General features: G+C 39.1%; 1 protein-coding gene across 1 annotated transcript in view; it reads left to right on the top strand.

The window, feature by feature from the left end:
- LOC139717457 (receptor-type tyrosine-protein phosphatase delta-like) overlaps positions 1-20,903 on the top strand; it is a 143,630-nt gene that overhangs the window by 114,707 nt on the left and 8,020 nt on the right. The window contains exons 26-35 of the mRNA XM_071628963.1: positions 10,810-11,068; positions 11,478-11,517; positions 13,031-13,154; positions 14,527-14,579; positions 15,110-15,202; positions 15,719-15,945; positions 16,361-16,448; positions 18,083-18,159; positions 19,849-19,885; positions 20,285-20,382. Of these exons, the coding sequence (XP_071485064.1) occupies positions 10,810-11,068; positions 11,478-11,517; positions 13,031-13,154; positions 14,527-14,579; positions 15,110-15,202; positions 15,719-15,945; positions 16,361-16,448; positions 18,083-18,159; positions 19,849-19,885; positions 20,285-20,382 (1,096 nt within the window). The remainder of the gene's footprint in view (positions 1-10,809; positions 11,069-11,477; positions 11,518-13,030; positions 13,155-14,526; positions 14,580-15,109; positions 15,203-15,718; positions 15,946-16,360; positions 16,449-18,082; positions 18,160-19,848; positions 19,886-20,284; positions 20,383-20,903) is intronic.

Consider the following 20,903-nt stretch of genomic DNA (forward strand, 5'->3'; position numbering starts at 1 on the left):
TAACTATTTATTTTGCAATGCTTTATTTTAATAGATATGCGGGAAAGTTAAATGCATTCATGCCTTGATACCTCTTGTATACAAGGTACTGTGCATGATCTATATTAGTTCCAAAATTATTTCAAACATGATTCATAAACAAAAAGCATTAATTAGATTAAGTGCCAAATGTCTACTTCAAGAGAATATTCGAATGAGAGTTTAGTTATACTTCACGAGCACACTTTGTCAGGCTGGGAATCAGCTATTCGCTATATGCCATGGGACCTCCAAAGGAGAAATGCAAAAACAGCCCATTTCTAGCCAGGATGTAGAACACATGTCTTCTTGAACATCATGTTCTTTAGTCAGCTGGTGCGGACGTGTGTTAGAAAGTGACTTTGAATAAATCTGAAATAGTCATTCATGAAGCAAAGGTACTGTAGTAAAGCAGCCCTCCCGAGTCCGCCTCGGTCACGTTTATCATTCTGTGAATAACTGTCTGAAAGTCAAAAAGAAGTGAAAATAAACTTCATGAATAATTATCTTCAGGGAATTCGTTTCCTGTAAGAACTTCCGCTTCCATGGGAAGATCATTGACGAAAGCATGGTGAGACAGTTTCCTCTAGTCAGTGCTAACACATTCTACAGATAGCTACAGATAAAATGGTTGAAAATCTGGTTCCAGTCTTAATGGATTATACAGAAAGGATGTGGAGACAAAATGCTTTAAATCGACTTTAACAGGTCTATCTCTCTGTACAAATTTAGTTTAAACTCTGCATTAGAATGGTACGCATAAAGTGAAAGTGAAAAGTACAAATATAATGTAACAAACAAAACGAATGGATTTAATAAAATGATGCAAATTAATTAGAGCATAGGGTAGAGAGAGAAGATTGAGTTCCTTATTACACGTTTACACCCATGACATAAGAAACGTACACAAATAAGACAATCTTATAAACTTATACGAACATCTAGGCACAATGCCTGACTCAAGGCACGGAAGGACACTTGCCTCATTTTGGTGAGTTAAAAGTAATTTGGGATAGAAATATGGGTAAAACTTGAATTACTGCAATACCGCTCCTGTTGCTACTACTACGTGTGAAAATAATAGTGAGGATTATTGTCATCATTATTGTTACTATACAGTGTAGTAATAGCGATAGAAGTAGTGACTATTCTTTGTCTTGTAATTATGATAATGGTAACAAAACAGCAATCTTAATTATTGCAGTAAAAATCAGAAGCTGCGACAAAAAAACAGTGAATTCCGGACTCAGTCCATCTGCAGACTATTTATGTATCAGTATGGATCCCTATTCATAAGGAGTTTAGCAATTATTCTGACTTGAATAATGGCTGCTAGTTACCACGGCTATATGGTTGGACTCCCTGTTTTGCAACATACGTATAATGTTGTGCATGTTTTGGTGAACATCGTTTGAGAAGCCGAAGCATCTTTTGCCCAAGATAGATAGACCTTTGACTCAAATTACATCCACAGCGCCTCCCCGCATTTATTTTCCCGCGTTTTTGTCTGACTTCGCAATCCCTAAGAAGCTCCTCATCAAAGTTGTTCAAAAGCTGTCTGGAGTGGTGAGACACTGGGATGAGTATCCCGCCGCCATACTCCGCTACCTGACTCATTATATCTTGTATTTTGCTTGCCCTGGCGCTATAACCCTCACCAGAAATTTCTGTTAATATCATCTTCCTGTAAGAAGCATTGCAGGCCGTGACAGGGTATAGGGATGCACCCTGGGGTTCTAACAAATGATGCACAGGGGAGGTGTATTAGACGAAAACAAACTTGATTAAAAACATAACTGACTAGAAACTCATATGGCGCCTTTTATGGTTTTTTTAATTTACTTTATTTTGTGTTTTATTATCTTTTTTACGAGGGCATGCAGGATAAAAACAATTACACAGACTCGTATTTTAAAACCTCGGAAATTAGTAGGTCATATAAGTGGAGAATTATGTGTATAGCGATTAGCAGTAAGATAATAATGGCAGTAGGAATAAAAGTGCAGGCAACAACAACAACAACATAAGAACTGATATCAGGGGTGAAATAAGGAGCAGCAAGAGTAGTAATGGTCCTAGCACCAAAGCACGAGTATATATCGGAATACAGAGTCTTACGGAAATATCACCCAATGACATCATAGTGGTGACGAGATGTGTGTACGATTTCGCGTTATGAGAAGTGAAGCGGAACAAATGAACTATTTAAATCATCAATTGAAATTCTTTGCCTTCATCAATAAGGACAGTAGACGTGAGGTTATTGAAACGGAAGTTGACTGCCCCCACCCCCTCCCCACCCCACCCCCATGAGTCAAGGGACACTTCTCCTTCGGTAAAGTACACTCTGAACAGGGAGGTGGTATCTCACCTCCCTGCTCTGAATAAGATGGGCAATGCGTACGTGAGCAATGTATTACGTGGTAATTCGACAATGTACACCGAATTGTCGTATACTCGCTTATCCCGATGACGTAAGGCTATGCAAGGCATTTATCTCTCTTTTCAAATCTCTATTCCCACTATCACCTCTGCCGAGCAATTGGCGGACCTCGTCACTGGTGTCTGACAGACTAAATTAACAGAAGTTCATGGAGATTATGAGTTATCTCTTGAACGAACCGCAGGATTGCTGTGTGTTCGGATGACGATATCTCGTACGTATCTGTCGAGGAAACAATTAGTTGTTTGCGTCACTTTGATAAAGCCCTTCACGCTAAAAAAGGGGAGAAGTTTTTAATTAAAACCTGTGTAAATACAAAGACACCCACAACAAACTGCATGGCGTGCATAAGACACAAAGACAGGTTTTGAAAGGTGCTGAAGTTATATCGTGTATTGATATTATTTGTGCTGTTGTAGTCTCGACAAAGTGACACGTGACTGTTACAAGCCAATGAACATTGCCATGAACATGAAAGCGATGACGTCACTAAACGACACCTTCAAAGATACTCCACGAACGATCGTGTGTTTTTATCTGGTGCACTTTATAGTGTCTGTACACCCAACTGTCACGTGACGCAACAATGACGGAACCATTATGGTTGCTGAGGTATTTGTTTTGTGCAAGTAGGAAATAGTGTGTCTCGAGTTTGGAAAACGCTTCTTTTTTTTGGAGGGGGGGGGGATTCGAGAGAGAAAGAAGATAATTCTTGAAGCTACCCCCCTGCCAGTTCACATTCTGGACGCATTACTTGAATAATAGTTTGTTCTTTACAAATGATCTCTTACAAGGAAAATCAAACCAAGAGAGAAATTGTTTCTTTTTTTCACGAAGTAAAAGAAACAGCCCTGCTCAGCGTTTCGGATAAAATTTCCATCAATCGCGCAATATGATATCATTTTATTATAAACTATAAGAAATATACGATGAGCATTGTGTCATGTGTGATTGTAATGCAGAAGTATGCAGGTGAAACAGCATGATACAGATTTCCCTGTCCTTTAAGGGAAAACCAACTTGCTTGTTCTCATTATTCTCAGCATGGCGCTAGACCCGACTAATTATCCAATTAACCGAGGTTAAACTTCGCCTTCCTTGGAAAACAACATTTCCTTCATCACAAAACGATTGTGAAACCTCAAGATTTGTCTCTCTTTTTCTCCGAGCATTGCCAATGTCAAACCTGTTTTGTTATTGTTTCACACATCATTATGAAATGATTATGAAACCAGCCGGTACGGAGCCCTAGAAATACTAAATTATTGAACAGGGATCCACTGAAAGTAAGAGAGGAATACATGATGTTTGGCATTGAAAGGAGACTACGTGGATAAGAGAGAAATGGCATTCGATGATTAGCCAGTCGAGTTGTTTTCGTTTCGCTGCTGCTATTTTCGACAATTCGCACGTCTTGCCAGTAATTGTAATGCTTCCTGAGTGCACGTCTAAGGATGTTTTTGTGGCAGGAATCTAATTCGGTCTTGAAATGTATCCATTCTCTTAATATATGAAAAAGAGCTGGATAAGGACACTTCAAACGACTTCTGTCCTGAGATATGCTTGTCGACTCCATGATACCCTTCGATTCGAAAAAAAGGCTCATTAGAGTGGGCTTTAGTACAGTCCAATTTCCTCTCAGATATCAAACATGTAATCACCCCCTACACACACACACACACACACACACACACACACACACACACACACACACACACATACACACACACACACACACACACACACACACACACAAGCACACTCACTCACACACACGTCCTCGCAACTTGCTGCGTATCTCACTGTACAAAAGAATTTCGAAATGTTCCAGTAATATTACTCCAACGCCTTCGTGTGGCAATTTTGCTTCTGTTTTTTTTTTCACTTAGTTGATTCTTTTTCTCTGTCTATCCGTCATACATTTAGGTTACTTATGATTCCCCCTTTCATTGTTTATGTATTTTTCATCATCTCTCGTATCAGTAGATATTTCGCACGAGCACGCACACGCTCATTCTTTCTGCATTTACTGTTTCTTTTCAAGGGTGACACGACGTTTGCTCCTGCGACAATTGCTCTTATTTTCTCCTAGGACTTAACCATAGGGTTAGAGTTTCGATAGAGTTTTAGGTTTAGTTTGATATGAGGATTAGTATTAGGGTTAGGGTTGTGCTTGTGGTTAGAATTCATGTTTGGCTTAGTATGCAGATATTTCATAGGAGCAATTGTCGCAGGAGCAAATATCATGGAACCCTTTTGAAGTACTTTTAATCAGACAAAAAAAAACCCATCGCATTATCAATACTTCATACCTTTTCTCACGCACATGCAATCACTGAGTACCGTTAACATGATTGTGAAAAACCCAAACATTAGAGTCAGCTTTTAATCGGTTAAACTCTCATGATTAAAGTGCTAGAGTGTAGGAATAGTTCGGCTTGGTTCACATTGCTTGCCAACCACTAAATTTCGAACACCGAATATATCACTTACATGCGGGTTCGCTGAGCTTTACGTGCCTTCGGTAAAGAGTATAGTGTTGGGAAAACTCTTTACTCCTTTTGGAATGAAATTGAATGACAGAGTTTTGGCTGCTTCATAATAACATGTGCAGTTCTTCAAAGAAGAGGACACTGTGTATAGTTGACACCAAGGCTAATAGTAATGACCCGTTAAAGAAGAAGACGAAAGTGTCTTGGGCATTGTTATGGGTCATCTCAAATTGAAAGGTAATTTGCAATTATTTTATCAAATGAAATGAATCTCGTTGAGTTGATCGTATTTGAATAACAGGAATAGTACGACGGAAAAACTTAAGACTATCATTTTAATGGTGTGGGGTAAGTTCTCTGAATTTATTCAACTAATTATTATTATTAACTCGGATTTCCCCCAGTTACAAGAACAGCATATCAATTCAACCATTGTGAGTAAAGATTTGTTTCAAATATCGTGGTTGCAAACGTAAGTTATTGTGCATTTTTCATTAGGAGAAAAGTGTGGCACATGGATATAAGGGGAAAGTACAGCTTTCAGAAGGAGGAAATCAACCGTTTCCCAATGGTTACATAAGGGACCTTTTGCCATCAAGATGGCCCTAGATACACGAGCATGAAAAAAAACAAACAAACAAACTAACTAACGTAAAGCCATGCGTTTGCATCACGTAGAAGGAGACAGCAGTCTTTGGCACTCGGCGGACGTGTTCTATGTGACTTTATAACGACCGTGGTACACGGGAAGTCACTCCGACGCAGATCTTAAAATAGACCCCAGCTTTGGAGAACAGCCTCAGCATTCTACTAGCATTACACTCCCCCATCAACAACACATAGACGAGACGAATTTCTGGGGTGGGGTAGCATGTTTAAAATGTCACGATAATGAACTCATTCTGGAAAACTAAATTCGCAACACTACTGTCTTGCCTATGTCATCGTAACAGCCTTCACATGTTTTGAATAGCAGAAATAGACTTGCTATTAGCGCTGGAAAAGTGTTGTTCAAATATAGCCAAACTCGCCACTCACCATCAAAATTTGTTTGAGGTAAGGAAAAATAGAACGGTGTCAAAAATGTTGTTGCTGTAGACAACGATTGGTGAATAACAAAGAAAAGAAGAGAGGTAAACTAAAGTGATCGGCGAGTTTGTTCAGTCACGAGCGTCTGAGTAAAACACATGAAGGTTCTGTGCTCGAGTTTCCTTAAAGCCACTGTTTACCATTGGGTGCAGTGATTAAAAATGTTAGAGTTTAAATATCACATTTGATGCATATCCCATGTACGGTCAGTTGCAGTGGCGGATCCAGAGGGGGCGCAACCGGCGCACGCCCCCCCCCCCCTTATTTTGGTTAACAACAAAAGAAATAAAAAGAAAAAATGAAATGAAACCCGGAATTGGCACCAGAAATATTAATTGCGCCCCCCCCCCCCCCCTCTACGGAATTCCTGGTTCCGCCCCTGATTTGTATCAGAAAACACCCTACCATATAAAAAATTCGCAATAAAGACACAAAAATAAGGAGATAAATGACTAATTTTGTAAATAAACCATAACTCTAGACGGTTTATTCTATGAACGATTTTAATAAAACTATTGTTCACATTTTGTATATCTAACAATACTTAAAATCATTGATTAAATGATAGTGATAAACATTTTTACATTGGTTGTTTCTATCCGTACCTGACATTCTAGAACTATTTTGAAGCGCTACAGCGCTTTCTTTCTTTCACCCGCAAATGGTAAAACTTGGCTTTAACATGTAAGTCATGCTCTGTGAAACCATGCTCTCCACTTTGTAGAGAGTAGCTTTTTCCATTTGATGGTACTAGAAATGAGTGTCTGAAGTGTAATAGAACAACTTGTCACAAGGAGCTAGAGTAGAAACGTTGTGGAGTGGTTAGCAAAGCACTCGTACTCACTCACAGCAGACTCATTCACATACAGAGACAGAGAGAGGGATGGGGGAGCAGGAAAATAATGATACTGGCCTCTCTCAACATCTAAGGTGGAAAGAGTTAAAATTACCTAGAGAGAGAGGGGGGGGGTTAGTTATAATTTCATGATGTTCCTATATGATTATCTAGCCATGTCAATTTAAGGGCACCATGTACTGTAACGTTATGAGTTTATGGTGGAATCAAAGGATGTTGGTTACTAATATTGCCATGCAACGGTCATTGTTATGACCACTTCGCCTACAGATCGAAACCAAATTCTTCTCTCCTGGCAGGAGTTTCAAAACTCAACTTCTGATCGCGCTGACTTTACAGGGCGAAGTCTCATGATTCGCCCGATATCTAATCCCACCTAATCCCATCGGTAAAGAGCTCTTGTTGATCCCTTCGTCACCTCTACTGTCCCCTTTATCTCCCGCTAAGTGGACCCATCCGGTTGAGCAATGGTCCGTTCTCGTTTGCCCATTGGTCAGATGTGTGTTCGTCACCATGGGTAACCGTCTCCCTTCGCGACCCCTCCCCGACATCAATTAGCAAATCATTTCCTCCTACCAGATAGGATGATGTCACATGCATATATATTAGATTTTAGAGTTATCTTGTAAAACTTTAAAAACAACAGCTACCATCGCGATATAAGATATAGGATCTCCTCGAATGCTACGAAATTTGACATTTTTACCGATATTGTGTGTGAAGTTTATATAACTCGACCTCTGAATGTAATAACGTCCTTTGTTTCTTGCAATTGGTTAAGGTCTGGGTGTGTGTTTATATGCTTAGATACTTATTGGGTAATTTATATACAAAATTCATGAAATCTCTTTGAATAGCTCACACCCATCATGGGATAATGTGCGTCTTCTATCCAATATTCATTCCAATAACCTCGGGTCATAGTTATCATACCTGCTCAGTATTCATTCTTGTTTCGTGTGCAACAGACGGCTGTTTATTGTGTAACGTTTAGTCTTCCTAAATATTTTCCTGCCAGAGAACGAAAATGCATTATGATTTATATTACCTCGTTTCGAACTTATTTGCTTATCACAGTTAAATCTATTTTTATAAGTTGTTCCCGATGTGTGTTTCGAAGGCTTTGAAGACTCATCCCTTGTTATCTGCAATCTGACTTGTTGATGAATTGGTAGCCACATTTTTTATCCATCGTTGGTACAAACTTGATTAGGCCTATGTCTACAGATTTCCAGGTATAATTTATGTTAAACAATGAGTATTAAATCATGACGCTTTTTAAACGTACGTGCAATACCCTAAGCACCAGTCTTTCTTTCTCTCTGATAGTTAAATAATGATATTACTTTTTACACCTATGGCCGGTCGTGTTATGCACTTACTGTGCAAAGTAGCTGCTCTTTGTATATTCCTCGCGTCTTTTACCAGTGAAGATGTTCAGTCACTTCAGGACATTACATCATATTTGTATTTATAGGATCCACTTCTTGATGTGGATCCCATCAAGAAGTGGAGCTGATTGAGAATTCTTGAAAAGAGATTTGTGGAACACCATGGTCTCCGGATACGTCACCCAAAGCGAGAGATACACATAGACATAGGATACAGTGACTGAAATCTGGGGAAAAAAATGATGTTATGAAGTATTCACCCTGTAGCGGTCCCCTTCATGAAAATTTTACAGATATAATTATTCTGCCATGTGACCGCGATCATGAGGGAATGCAGAGGGTATTCATTACACATGACTGACTCAGTGTTACTGTCAGAAGTACACTCTTTCATCCAAACCACTCTATTTTCATCGCTTACGTAGTGCTCATTCAGCCTACTTTTGCAGATGTTTCACAAGGCGATTGCTGGGCGTGCATCAACGATTTATTAATTAGACTCGTCTCCCTTGGGACGATCTACTCATTACCATTGGTTTGTAATGCTTCATCAATGCAAGTGTGTGTTGGAATATCTTTGATGGTGTTTTTTTTTCTTATTCTACAAGCGGACACAACACAACCGAGCTAACACTACCAATCAACTCTAGAAATTTTAGTAATTGCCTAGATGGTAACTGCATGATATTATGTTCCCGTTCTTAACAGCAAGCATCAACTTAAGTATTTCATATATATTGTTTTGAATTACGAGGATTTTGATTTTTACTTTCCTCACCCAGAGCAAAGAAGTGGCGTTGAAAAAAGTCAAACCAATCTTCAGAATCATTCGCGTAATATCATATTTTTAATGTATAACAATACCTTGTGTATAAGATCACAAATTTCAAGAGGAGTGATACTGTAGTAAAACAGCTGTAAATTACTAACATAGATAATACCACCGAAATTTGGAAAGGAGGAGTGAATGTTCAGGTCAAGGATTATTCAATCCCCTGGGTGCCACGCTTATTTCCTGTCCATTGGTATGTCTGGGAAATGCGTGCACTTTTGACTCATTGGAATGGAAAGGGTTAATAGCAAGTATCATATTTATGAGGCTAAGACTGAAGAAAAAAAAAATGGAGATGAGGAGAGAAAATAATTGCCACGTGCTATATCATTCCACTTAATCACTGAACCCGGACACAGTGTAAGACCTAATCTAGAGCCAGACGCACTGCTGGCAGACCTCACGTGTGTGACTTGTGGTGACGCAGGTGAAAGGATATTACTCAACCTACTCAAGAAGTTTGTGACTTCTCCTGTAAACAGACCCCGGTACCCCTGGTTGGCATCTTAAACAATCTTACGTAGACTATAGACAGTCAATGACAAACATTATACTTCGACGGAGACTGTTACCTGAAGACTGCTCGCGAGAGTGTTCCAAGTCGACTGATGTGTTTACATCGATTATTACGTCATAAAGGACGATTTAACCCTTTGCACGCCACATTCATTTTCTGTCCATGATTGATGTGTGTGCGTGAAATTAATGCAAATATGACTCATTGGCATAGAAATGGTTAATGAACCAAAAACTGATGCAGTATGTCGATATGTGTCATCTTTGATTAGTTTCAAGTTTTATATTTTTGTGTGTCCTTTGCATTGTTTCCCCCTTTTCACAATGTCGGCTAATGATTTGCAGACTTTGTGATTTTATGTGATTGTGAAACATTGACAAACACACATTTTTGTGTGTGTGTTTTTTGTTTGTTTGTTTGTTTGTTTGTTTGTTTGTTTGTTTGTTTGTTTGTTGTTGTTGTTGTTGTTGTTGGTTTTTTTTTTTTTTTTTTGGGGGGGGGGTGTTGTTGTTCTTGTCTTAGTTAATATAAACCCGCATCGGGAAATCTTCATATTGAACAGATTGTACGAGTTTTAAAGTGTACAATAATGTATCTTGTCGTGTATTAATCAAGAATGAGTGAAACATGTTAACTTTATGTATACCTAATTCATAATTGTTACTCGCACAATTATTCCTACGAATGGGAATATATTCAGAATTATTGCAAATGGTTCATTTGCCCCCCCCCCCCCTTTATAGAGACACTATAGAACCATCATGACAACGTAACAATTAGCAAGAGGTGAGATGAGGAAAGATTAACAATGAGCGAAAGCATATTTTTCCACAGACAAAGGGGGAATTCCCTCATTTTTTTTTTCTCGCAAGAAGTTTGAATGCTTCAGAAAGAAAATGCTAATAATCATGGTCATTATTTATATCTCAAATCGAAATGCAATTTGCACACTGACTAACAAAGAGAGCAGATCAACCATAGTATTACTCTATAGTAAAATACTGTAGTGCATGGCTTATCTGCCGTCTGAATTTTGAGCTAAGATTTGCTGTAAACATTATAATTTCCCTCTGTCCACAAAAGATACTGTTAGAATCTAGGTCTTGGATTGGCAGAATATAATTATATAGATCTCGTTCACGTTATGCATATTATCTCCATCTCCCTCCAGTGCCTACCGTGTCACTGTGCAGCGCATAAATGAGATCTCGAAGCGAGCAGCGGACTACCAGGGGTCGATACCCCCTTACTACCCCGGCCACTACCTGGACTCTTCGTCTCACTGGATCGCTGCTGAGTTCAGCCAACACGACCTGCCTACAGAGTTCATCGTGGGAGACAACCGGACGTACGGCGGCTACCACAATGCCCCACTCAGCCCGGGCAACTCGTACGGCATCAGTATGTGCAGTGTCAGCCGAACATCTAGGGTGAGTCAGCCGTCGCTGAGGATTACGATATGATTGTCGATTATTTTGAGTTATGATATCTTCAGTCAATACATATCGTCATAAATATTCTATTCTATATCGGTATCGTTCGATATTTTCTGCATTACTGCATGAATTTCGGTTAAGGCGTTTCAGAATCACCATTGACCATTGTCATTGTACACGATTACCAGCTATAGGTTCCTTGTGGGTCCTCACTTTCATCATACACGGCTGAAAAAAAAAGTATGATAGTCATATCATATCGAGTCATCTACTAGAAGAAAAGTTGCACAATGTGAAATTAGGACATAATTCTATGGAGATGAGAAAGTGCTTCCTTTGTGTCCGTGTCGAAATTAAAGTATTGCCAATGGTCCAACTTACGTCTTCTCGATGTTCTCCACAGGATATGGCGGCAAGCTGCAGTCATCCCATTGAAGTCAAAGGTAATTTCCCTTTTACAATCTTGAACACTAGAGGGCGTTTACTCTTAATACGGCACTGATATGCGGATGTGCTCACTTCTGTGAATGTGCAATCCAGAAATGATATCATGACCCATAGCAGGCCTGTTAGAATGCAAACATAATAATCCCCAAAAGGGACTTGACGAGGATGTGACGAACGGGAAATATTTCTGCTTCCAAGTACAGCCATGTCCACATTAAGTCTGTTTCATAGCTGTTTGGCTCATTGTACAAAAATGCGTGAACTTATTTTCATAAATCACAACATCATGAGGTCAGGATCAATGACTTCTTTAAAGAAGAGAAAAATTAGAGCGCGAGTAATCTGGTGATCTGGAAGCAAAGAGCACTCGAGGACGATGGACTCATTATCGTACCCAGAGGGGAAAAAAAGATAGAAAAAGGACAGAAATCGGGGCAGAGACCGCCGTGATTTGAGATAGACGCTGAGTCATCGGACGAATATAGCAGGCCAAGTTAGAACCTGCCACAACAACCAAGATGGGCGCTGCTCGTTTTATTGCTCGCCACACAAACAGGATTACGTACGTGGCCAGGCTTTGAGGAGATCATCTTTCGTAATGACACCGTTTTGACATCCCCAGTGAGGATTACTGGACGGGCGTACCAGGGGTAGGAGGTTGGGGATGGGGAGGGTGATGGCGCTTGTGCCAATGTGCACATTTCGGCCGATAAATTCAGGGAATTCATAGAGCAGAGAATTATGAAACTGAAATGTTGGTTGACAAGGGACTTTGTCATTATAGCTAGAAGGGAAAAGTGGTTGATCATAAACCCTTTGTCTGCACCACTTATCAAAGGAATTATACAGTCATGGTTCGGAGAGGATCAAACAGTACAAAGACGTGCACGAAAAAAAGAAGTCGCAAATTATTGTTTATGATTGCACAGTCTCATGTTTGGGTTTGTGTCTTTTGTGGAGTATTGTGGTACTCCCTCGTATCCCTCATCCCATTTCTTCCATTTCTTGGCCGAGATGTCAATTGTTTCCCGACAAAAAGATCCTGTCTTCCGGCTTTATGTAGATCCAGGATGTAAAGAGAGAATTATGAATCCAAGTCGTGAAATCCTGCTTCGGTCTCATATTTCATTTCATAAGATCTTCACAAAGTATTTTGCCATGGAGTTTAACAACTGTAATTTTGACCTAGCACAAACAGGGAAAGTCTTGCCAACGAAATGAATAGAAAGTGTGCTGTTCAGTCACATAATGACATTTCGCTGTTTCTCCGTTACTTTAGATACACACATCTTCTTCGCTAACAAACGTTATTTATTAATGTCGACCTTTTGCAATCTAGAAAGCGATTTTGTTATTAATTTTGTGAAGACCTTCAAAATTAAAGAAGGCCGAAGAACTTCATTGCTTGAAAGGGATTTAGTTGAACAGCTACTTTATGGAAAAACAAAACAAGAAGAGATCTTTTGTTGTCAAACTGATTGAATGGGTGGTTATAATTCTCGTCTGCAGCTAAGCCCAACCTGACAACGTTGTCGAATGCGTCGGTCTTTCCCAACGAACTCAAGGCCGCACTCGGTGTCATTGTCCTGGTCGTCTTTGTGGCTGCCCTCATCGTAGCGGTCATCAGACGAAGGTAAGACGACGGCAGCTTAGTATACATAATCGAGAACCTGACACGGAGTACAGAAGCACTGCAGAAGACTAATTCTTCTTCCTAGACTTGACTGTTATGTCGTCTGGTCATCAAACCTGAAGAGCTTGCAGCATCTCCCATATGATTTAATGACATTTTTTTGCTTTAAATAATTAAATAGTGGACATGATCTGTCAATATGATGGTACGGTATCGTGAATCTAGTTTACTTGAGTTTCAAATTACTTTCTTGTCTACCGCTTTCATTATCACTTTAAAGTGACTTTTTATATTTATTCGTACTCTGTGTTTCTGAAAAGTAATGATTAAAACAAAGGTGAGGACTATCTCAACGTATATATCGTATCGTTGAAACAGTGATACCTTTAAAGTCAATATCTGGAATTACTTGATAAACGCCGTCGTTCCATTCCCTACAAAATCGATCCCAAATTGATGAAGTTGACGTGATTGATTTTAGAATACAAAACCAACTTTTATCTACGTCATGCGACAATACCAGTGGAATCCAGCGAGAGAAAACAAAAATTAATCCTTCGCAAAGAGCCGTATTTAATTTCGTTATGGCTGGCGGTTAATCTTTGGTTCTTAACCCTGCTTAAACCGACTGAAATCCTCGATGTAAATTTCAATGGTTTGGTGTTTCCCCTGGCGAGTCGTTGCCTGACTGGTAAATATTCACATTCTGCCAGCTCTGAGTCGCGTCTATCCTTGTTAATTTCGTCAGTAAATTCTGTTGAGATTAGGCAACCAGGGATCCCCAGATTTCATCCTTTTCAATGAACGTCATTCGGCGGTACATCCAGAGATGAAATGAAAAACAGGAAATTTCGGATAAAAAGGCATGCTATACTGAATAAGAAAGAAAGAATTCTGGTGAAAGACGTCTTTCACTCCACCCTGACCTGAGCTCTCTCGTTACTAAACAGACTTGATGCACTCACTTTCCTGGCCTGTTATTCCTTGCTTGATTCTGTCTTTTTTTTCTGTGTTCTCCTTACTCCATTAATGTCAAAAAATAAATACATAATTATAATTTCTGCCGTGAATTTGGTAAAATGAAATTGCTTTCATAATAACTAGTGGTCACGCTAAATGACTTTTACTCATCGTCTTTGTCCCTTTTTAACGCGAAAATTTAAACAAGAAGAATATTCCGTTCGTATTTTTATTTTATCTATTTTGTTGTTACGTAGTGCATATTTGCTTGTGATGGTCTGTCTTTATGTATATATATACCTCTCATGTTCCTTACATCAATTATATTGCACCTGTCAAAATTCATCATGCTATAATAATGAAAGCTGAAGAAGATGATGAGATATTGATACATGTCATTTATCTCCTGCAGGAAGAGACTCCACACAACTCGTCCTAAAGAAGGGATTGGTCTCTCAGCTCTAGGTATGTTTGTATGTTTGAATGCTTGTTTGTTGTCGTTTTTTAAGCCAAAACAAAACAAACCCCCCAAAACTAAGATATTTCCGTATGACCGTGTACACCATGTACACATGCCTTAGCCGGGTGTTAGCTACGTGTCATTAAGAGATGAATCCAACCCCCGATCCAACCCCCTCAGTTTTAGCCTTTAAGTAGAATTCCTCCTTATTTTGTGATAATGTCAAATGTTGGTTTGTGTTAATCTTTGTATTTGCATTTGGCGCTTTAGCTTGTGTGAGTGTTGCGATCGTTTCTGCAATGGGAGGGGGTTGCATTGTAATTTGTATGTTGTATGTTTTTGCTCCTTTCGTAGCTGACTCAATACGCGGTATGTATATAGCTTACTCAATGGCCTTCGTGTTAAAACTTTGAATGCTCGATATTGATAATAATGCACTAAAGACAGCTTCAGTATCAATGAGATGCTATCGATGTTTCCAAAGTATCCAAGCTTAATCACAACCGTGTTGTCGTGTTGTTTCTTGAACCCACAGAGGCGGGAGGAGAAGGCGGGGCGTCGATGTCGAACGGAACCAGCTCCACGCTACCTGCCCTGTCTAGGGCACAAGGCGTCTACAAAGCTAAACGTGAGTCAAACTGTCAACTGCCTCTTTATAATGATAATCTTAAGGCCACCGCACACTATTCGACTTCGGTCGCACGACTAAGCGACTTTGGATGTGAAATAAACAAGCATGTGTATTCTGTAGCTAATGTGATTTATTTCGGATCCAAATCTGTCAGTCGTGCGACCGAAAGTCGGCGGGCTTTAATATCACTGTCGATATTATTGATGAATAAAATTGTTATCAGTAGCAGTATCTCTATCCTTATTTTATTTTCATCATTATGGTTTTAATGCAAAGGGAAGTTTCCTACCAATGTACGTTATTTTTTTTCCATTTACCTTGGGGAAGTCTATTGACTGCGATAAGACGTCACCGTTCTTATGCAACGTAATTACTGTCAATAGTAGCTTTGACTTATGAAGAAGAATCTATGGAATGTATTGGTTTAGCACTTAAAAGGAAAGAAAACTAGGAGGATAAAAGTAAGGAAAGGTCTTAAACATATTTGACTGTGATTTCATCCTACTGATTCAGCTCGAGGGCATTCAGTCATGGCGGTACAGAACGGTCAAAGTCTGCACAACATAAAGCGAGGAAACGGCGCCATGAGACAACGCCCAAAGACCGCGCCCAAACCAGCAAATCCCGCTTCCATGCGATCCAGATGGCAAGCGCCTCCAGCGGTGAAAATCGCAGAGCTCTCCAGCTACGTGAAAGAAAAGACGGCCAATGGCGAGATGTGCTTTAAGCTGGATTATGAGGTAAGATTACAAATATCACTAAAACGATAACAATCTAAGGTGATAAATACATCATTTCTGCAAGTGGATAGTGCACAAAATAAGGTACATTAATTTGATATTTTTTTTTTTAATTTGTTCAGGCACGCAGAGTGTAAACAAACTGGAGGCCAGAAGCTTCACAAAATATGCGACATATACCTATTATGATAGTTCAGCTTTTTTGGAAGTGTGTGATCACTTCTACCAGTGATGATGAAATCAAGGGTGAATTTCATACATGAGATGTATAAAGATAAAATGTGTCATCACTGCCCTATACTTTGATTGCCAGTTTTGATGTATGTTTACCACCAACAACTTGTTTACACATTGTACCTTGTATTACCATAACCAGCTTTCCTCTGACTTTGATCATTTTTTTTTTTCATTTTAGCGTCTTCCTGATGGCCAGATGTATACATGGGAGGTTGCAACGAGACAAGAGAATGTCGCAAAGAACAGATACATCAACATCATTCCATGTAAGACCATTTTGTGGGTTTTTTTTTTGGGGGGGGGGGGGATGAGAAGAGATTGAGAGACAAAGAAAGATGGATAGATGATAAGAGACTGACAGACGGATATATGGATAGATAGATAGATAGATAGATAGATAGATAGATAGATAGATATAGATAGATAGATAGATAGATAGATAGATAGACATACTAGATAGATAGATAGACAGACAGACTGACAGATAGATAGATAAATAGATAGATGGTAGATAGATAGATGGGTAGATAGAGATAGAAAGATAGATGGTAGAAAGATAGATAGTTGGATAGATAGATAGAGAAAGAGAGAGATGTATTCATGCATATAAAGTAGATAAATTTACATGCTATGTTGAGGAGAGAAAGAGAGAGAGAGAGGAAGATTGAGATCGAGCTCAATGTCCCTTTTTCATAAATAAAGATAAGACCATATTTTCGAGCATAAACATAACAGAGTGGAAATCCAAAGACGTTTCTTGGTGAATGTTACCCTGATCTTTTCAATCCCAGTAATTGAAATCGACGTTAGTGATTGGCCAGATTTACGACATATAGGATTTGAATGCAAACGAGAACATGCCAAACCTACATAAGTTGTCTGCCAACCTGTGGTGGATAATCGTCACTCCTTTCCTGCTCTGGATTCTGTGGTTACCGCTGATCCTCATTCGCAAACCACGGTTTCTAAGAGAAAGAAAGATAACAGTCACAAATACACATCGCCGTCTGTAGGCCTACATCCATCTTCCCACTAGTATGATAAGATTAAAGGGAACGAAACATCTCTTCAAAAAGTTGTAAAACAAACAAAATAGGAAGATGAACAAACAACCAGCCGTAGAAAAAGGAAGTTTCATGCAACCCCTTGAAGATATTAAGATATTTTGAGCTATCAAAGAACACTTAGCTTTATGTCTTTATGATAGATTTTGTCTTGCTTGTTTAAGGGTATATAGTGCAAAAAGAAGCCTCCCCATCCGATTTGATATTGTCCAGTAACATATTGCAGTATCACCTTGACACTAGGTGTCACATTTTACAGTTAAGACATCGTTCACCATGCACACTATGCATTGTCAACATCTGCTTCAGTGATATAATTCCGGTCAGTCAATTTATTGCCTTAAAGGGTGTGTACAGTTCTGGTCGAGGTGAAGATTTAGCTTTTAACGTTTTGCGAGATATTCAGAAACTACTCTATGAGATGTCAAAGAGCATGCAGTTCTAAGGGGTATCAAAAGTTTATTAGATGAAAATCGGTTTTGAAATGGCTGAGATATCCAAAAACAAGGTGAAACAAAGATATCCTGATAAAGTTGGGGCATATCGCCTATTATTATTAGCACTTTTTTGGATATCTCAGCCATTTGAAAACCAATTTTCATCAAATAAACGTTGAATCCTTCTTAGAATTACATGCTCTTTCATATATCATAAGAGGCTTTTCATTATCTCACTTAGGAATGTTCAAAACATGAATATCTACCTCAACCAGTACTGTAAAGTCCCTTTAAAAGCAATACCGTATTACGAGCATAATATTTACTAGCAAGTCAGAGATCATGGTATAAATCGATTTAATTTGTGGAATACGATTGTTCTCCTTCCCCTACCTGCAGACGATCATTCGCGGGTCATCCTAGACACGAGCCCCGACGTTCCCCATGAAGATTACATAAATGCCTCGTACGTCAGTGTGAGTATCAGCGGGTCTGCTTTGATCATTCACCTTTCCTAGTATAGGTAGATGACCATACCCTGACTTTGTACACATTCAGACCCTGGTCGTGTGTGTAATTGATCTAAACCCTCTCACAACTACAACATCATACCGCCACAGACATTATACACGAGCAGATTGCCATTGGTAACGAAAGGGTAAAGTTTGACTCATGAATAATTTGTGATCAATAGTGTCACTGCCCTATTAAACGTAAAAATGTATGCCCGATACAGCACAAACACAGTAAAACATCGAGGGATAATAACATTTTCATTATAAAGTGTCTGATGTTATTATTAGCAATGGCAGGTGTATAGCGGAAGCCATCTCCGCTGCTAACATCATTATTTTACATAAACCACGGTCAGGCACGTAGAACAATTTTGAGAGACACAGCTATCAAATGAGAAAACTTTGCGTGGCTACTTTGTAAAAAACAAGCAATAATTACTTCTACTGGCAGAGATTCAGGCATAGATTAAACTAACCCCCGTGACTCAGACCCTATTCTCAGTATGAATTACAGCATATTACCAGCATGATAGAACCAAAATTAAATGGATTTCCTGACCCTTGTAATATTGTAAGCTTATAGCACAGCTGAGATTTCTGTGTTTTATTTTTGTCTAAAAGGTGTGGCTTCAAGAATGAAATAGATATGCTAGCAAAGTATTTATTACGGTGAACAAATCAGCCACTCAGCTGTGAAAATATTCGACTGATCCTGACTGCCTGTAAAGTTTGTGTGTTAATTGTATGCGGCATTTATATATCTGCGTGTGTGTGTGTGTGTGTGTTGGGAAATATGCCTACCTAATGATACTACAGTGTATCACGAAACCGATTTTATCAGACACGCGTTTTTGTTTAATATTGTAGCAGTGGAAAGCCGTGATAGTGATAATAAGCGTCTGAAATGACCAGTTTTCTGCCATGTCAGGAATTTTTCAGCAGAAAAAAAAAAGTTCAGTGGTGACTGAAACAGCTGATTTCAAGTTTGATGCTTTAAATTGACAGTCCATCGTCGCAAAAAAAAAAAAAAGCCAAAAACGTTGTTTTGTGTCTGTGTTTGTTTTTGTTTATTACTGGCTATTGTAAGCAATGAAGCCACATTCAGTTGTCGATTTCACAATAGGCCTCGAGGTTGGACAAAGGTATGACAACAATGTAACGAGATACAACAGATGTGCCTTTGCTGTTGACATACGCGAACAATGGGTTGGCATACAAAGCTATGAACAGCATTCTTGATGCAGGGAGAAATTGGAAAAGAACAAGCGTTGTTATGATGACTCGTCAATTCACTACGTATCACGTGACCTGGTTACCGTTTCACCTCGTCACGTGAATATATCTCTGTCTCTGGGTCCGTGTATTGCTAGCACGTATAATTTGGTAACGTACAACTTGAAGAATTTTATTCAATTTAATCCTTGCTTTTGCGATAAATTACAGATAATAAATATGTTAAATGTAACCCCCCCCCAAAAAAAAAAAAAGGCTGCTGAAAACTGCTTATCCAATAGTCGGATAGTGGCGAGCCACTGGAGTAAAATGGAGTCAAAAGGGGCCTGAGCTTTCGATCCTAGCAGAATCTTCGTCTGAGGCAAAATTAAAATGTGTTCTGACCATTTTTGTTTTCTTTTCTTGTCTTCTTTACAGGGTTACCTTCGACCCAAGGCATACATTGCAACACAAGGTGAGATACTAGAATATAATCATCTACCGTCCTAGATGTACATTGTAATGTCAGACTTTATTTGAAAAGAACGTGAAACGAAATTGTCAAGGGTTATACATTCCATAACCTCTTCATTCCCAGTCACGTGACCAATGACGAACCAATCGTTGCCAAGGATTATGCCTTCATTCCTGTAGTGATAGAATTGCTGGCTTCACACCTGTTAGCAATGCTAAAATGATTATTTCGTCATAATGAAATGAACTATTTCCATGCTGTTACGATTGCGTTGTATTTGACAATACTATTGTTTGATTTTCCGTGCCTCTCTTGCACGTGATACTGACGTGTAGGGCAATGATTAATATCATACCTGGTACTTAATTTTCTTTCACCTCAATCCCCCCCCCCCCATAGGACCACTGACCACTACTGTGGTGGACTTCTGGAGGATGGTGTGGCAAGAAAAGATTCCTATCATTGTCATGCTCACCAAACTGGTGGAAAACAAGAAGGTGAGGGCGCCATTCGGTCTTATTTCGTTGTCGTAGTGTTCCTCTTCAAATATATGCCTTTCCTGCCTTCTTCTATACCTCCTACTCTTCTTTTAGTACTCCTTCATCTGTTTGTTTGTATCCTTAGAAGTACAGTAGCATTAATATGGTCAGTAGCACCGTCGTCAATAATAGAATGCGTCACAGTCGTTTAATATCTGTATCAGTTCAGGCACACTTAAATTCGTCACACACTACTACTATACGATGTTGAATTCTAGGTCTCTTTGCTACTCCTACAATTTTCTTTTTTGAGAGAGAGAGAGAGTGAGCCTTGAACAGCTTTCTGTGGCATTTCCAAATACTCTCTGAGTGTTTTCTTCCGATCTTGCTCGGACATCCGTCATAACCTTCTCCAATCGAATCGAGTTATATTTTTTTTCTCTCTCTCTTCTCATAAAAGTCAAATGTTTTCATTTGTTGTTGTTATGATAAGACGTATTTCAGATTCTACTTCTTGCATAACGTTTCAAAAATCCATT

The sequence above is a fragment of the Diadema antillarum genome, unplaced genomic scaffold (assembly GCF_040938485.1).
Source record: "Diadema antillarum isolate AM-2024a unplaced genomic scaffold, OU_Dant_1.0 scf00000075, whole genome shotgun sequence".
In the NCBI taxonomy this organism is placed as follows: domain Eukaryota; kingdom Metazoa; phylum Echinodermata; class Echinoidea; order Diadematoida; family Diadematidae; genus Diadema; species Diadema antillarum.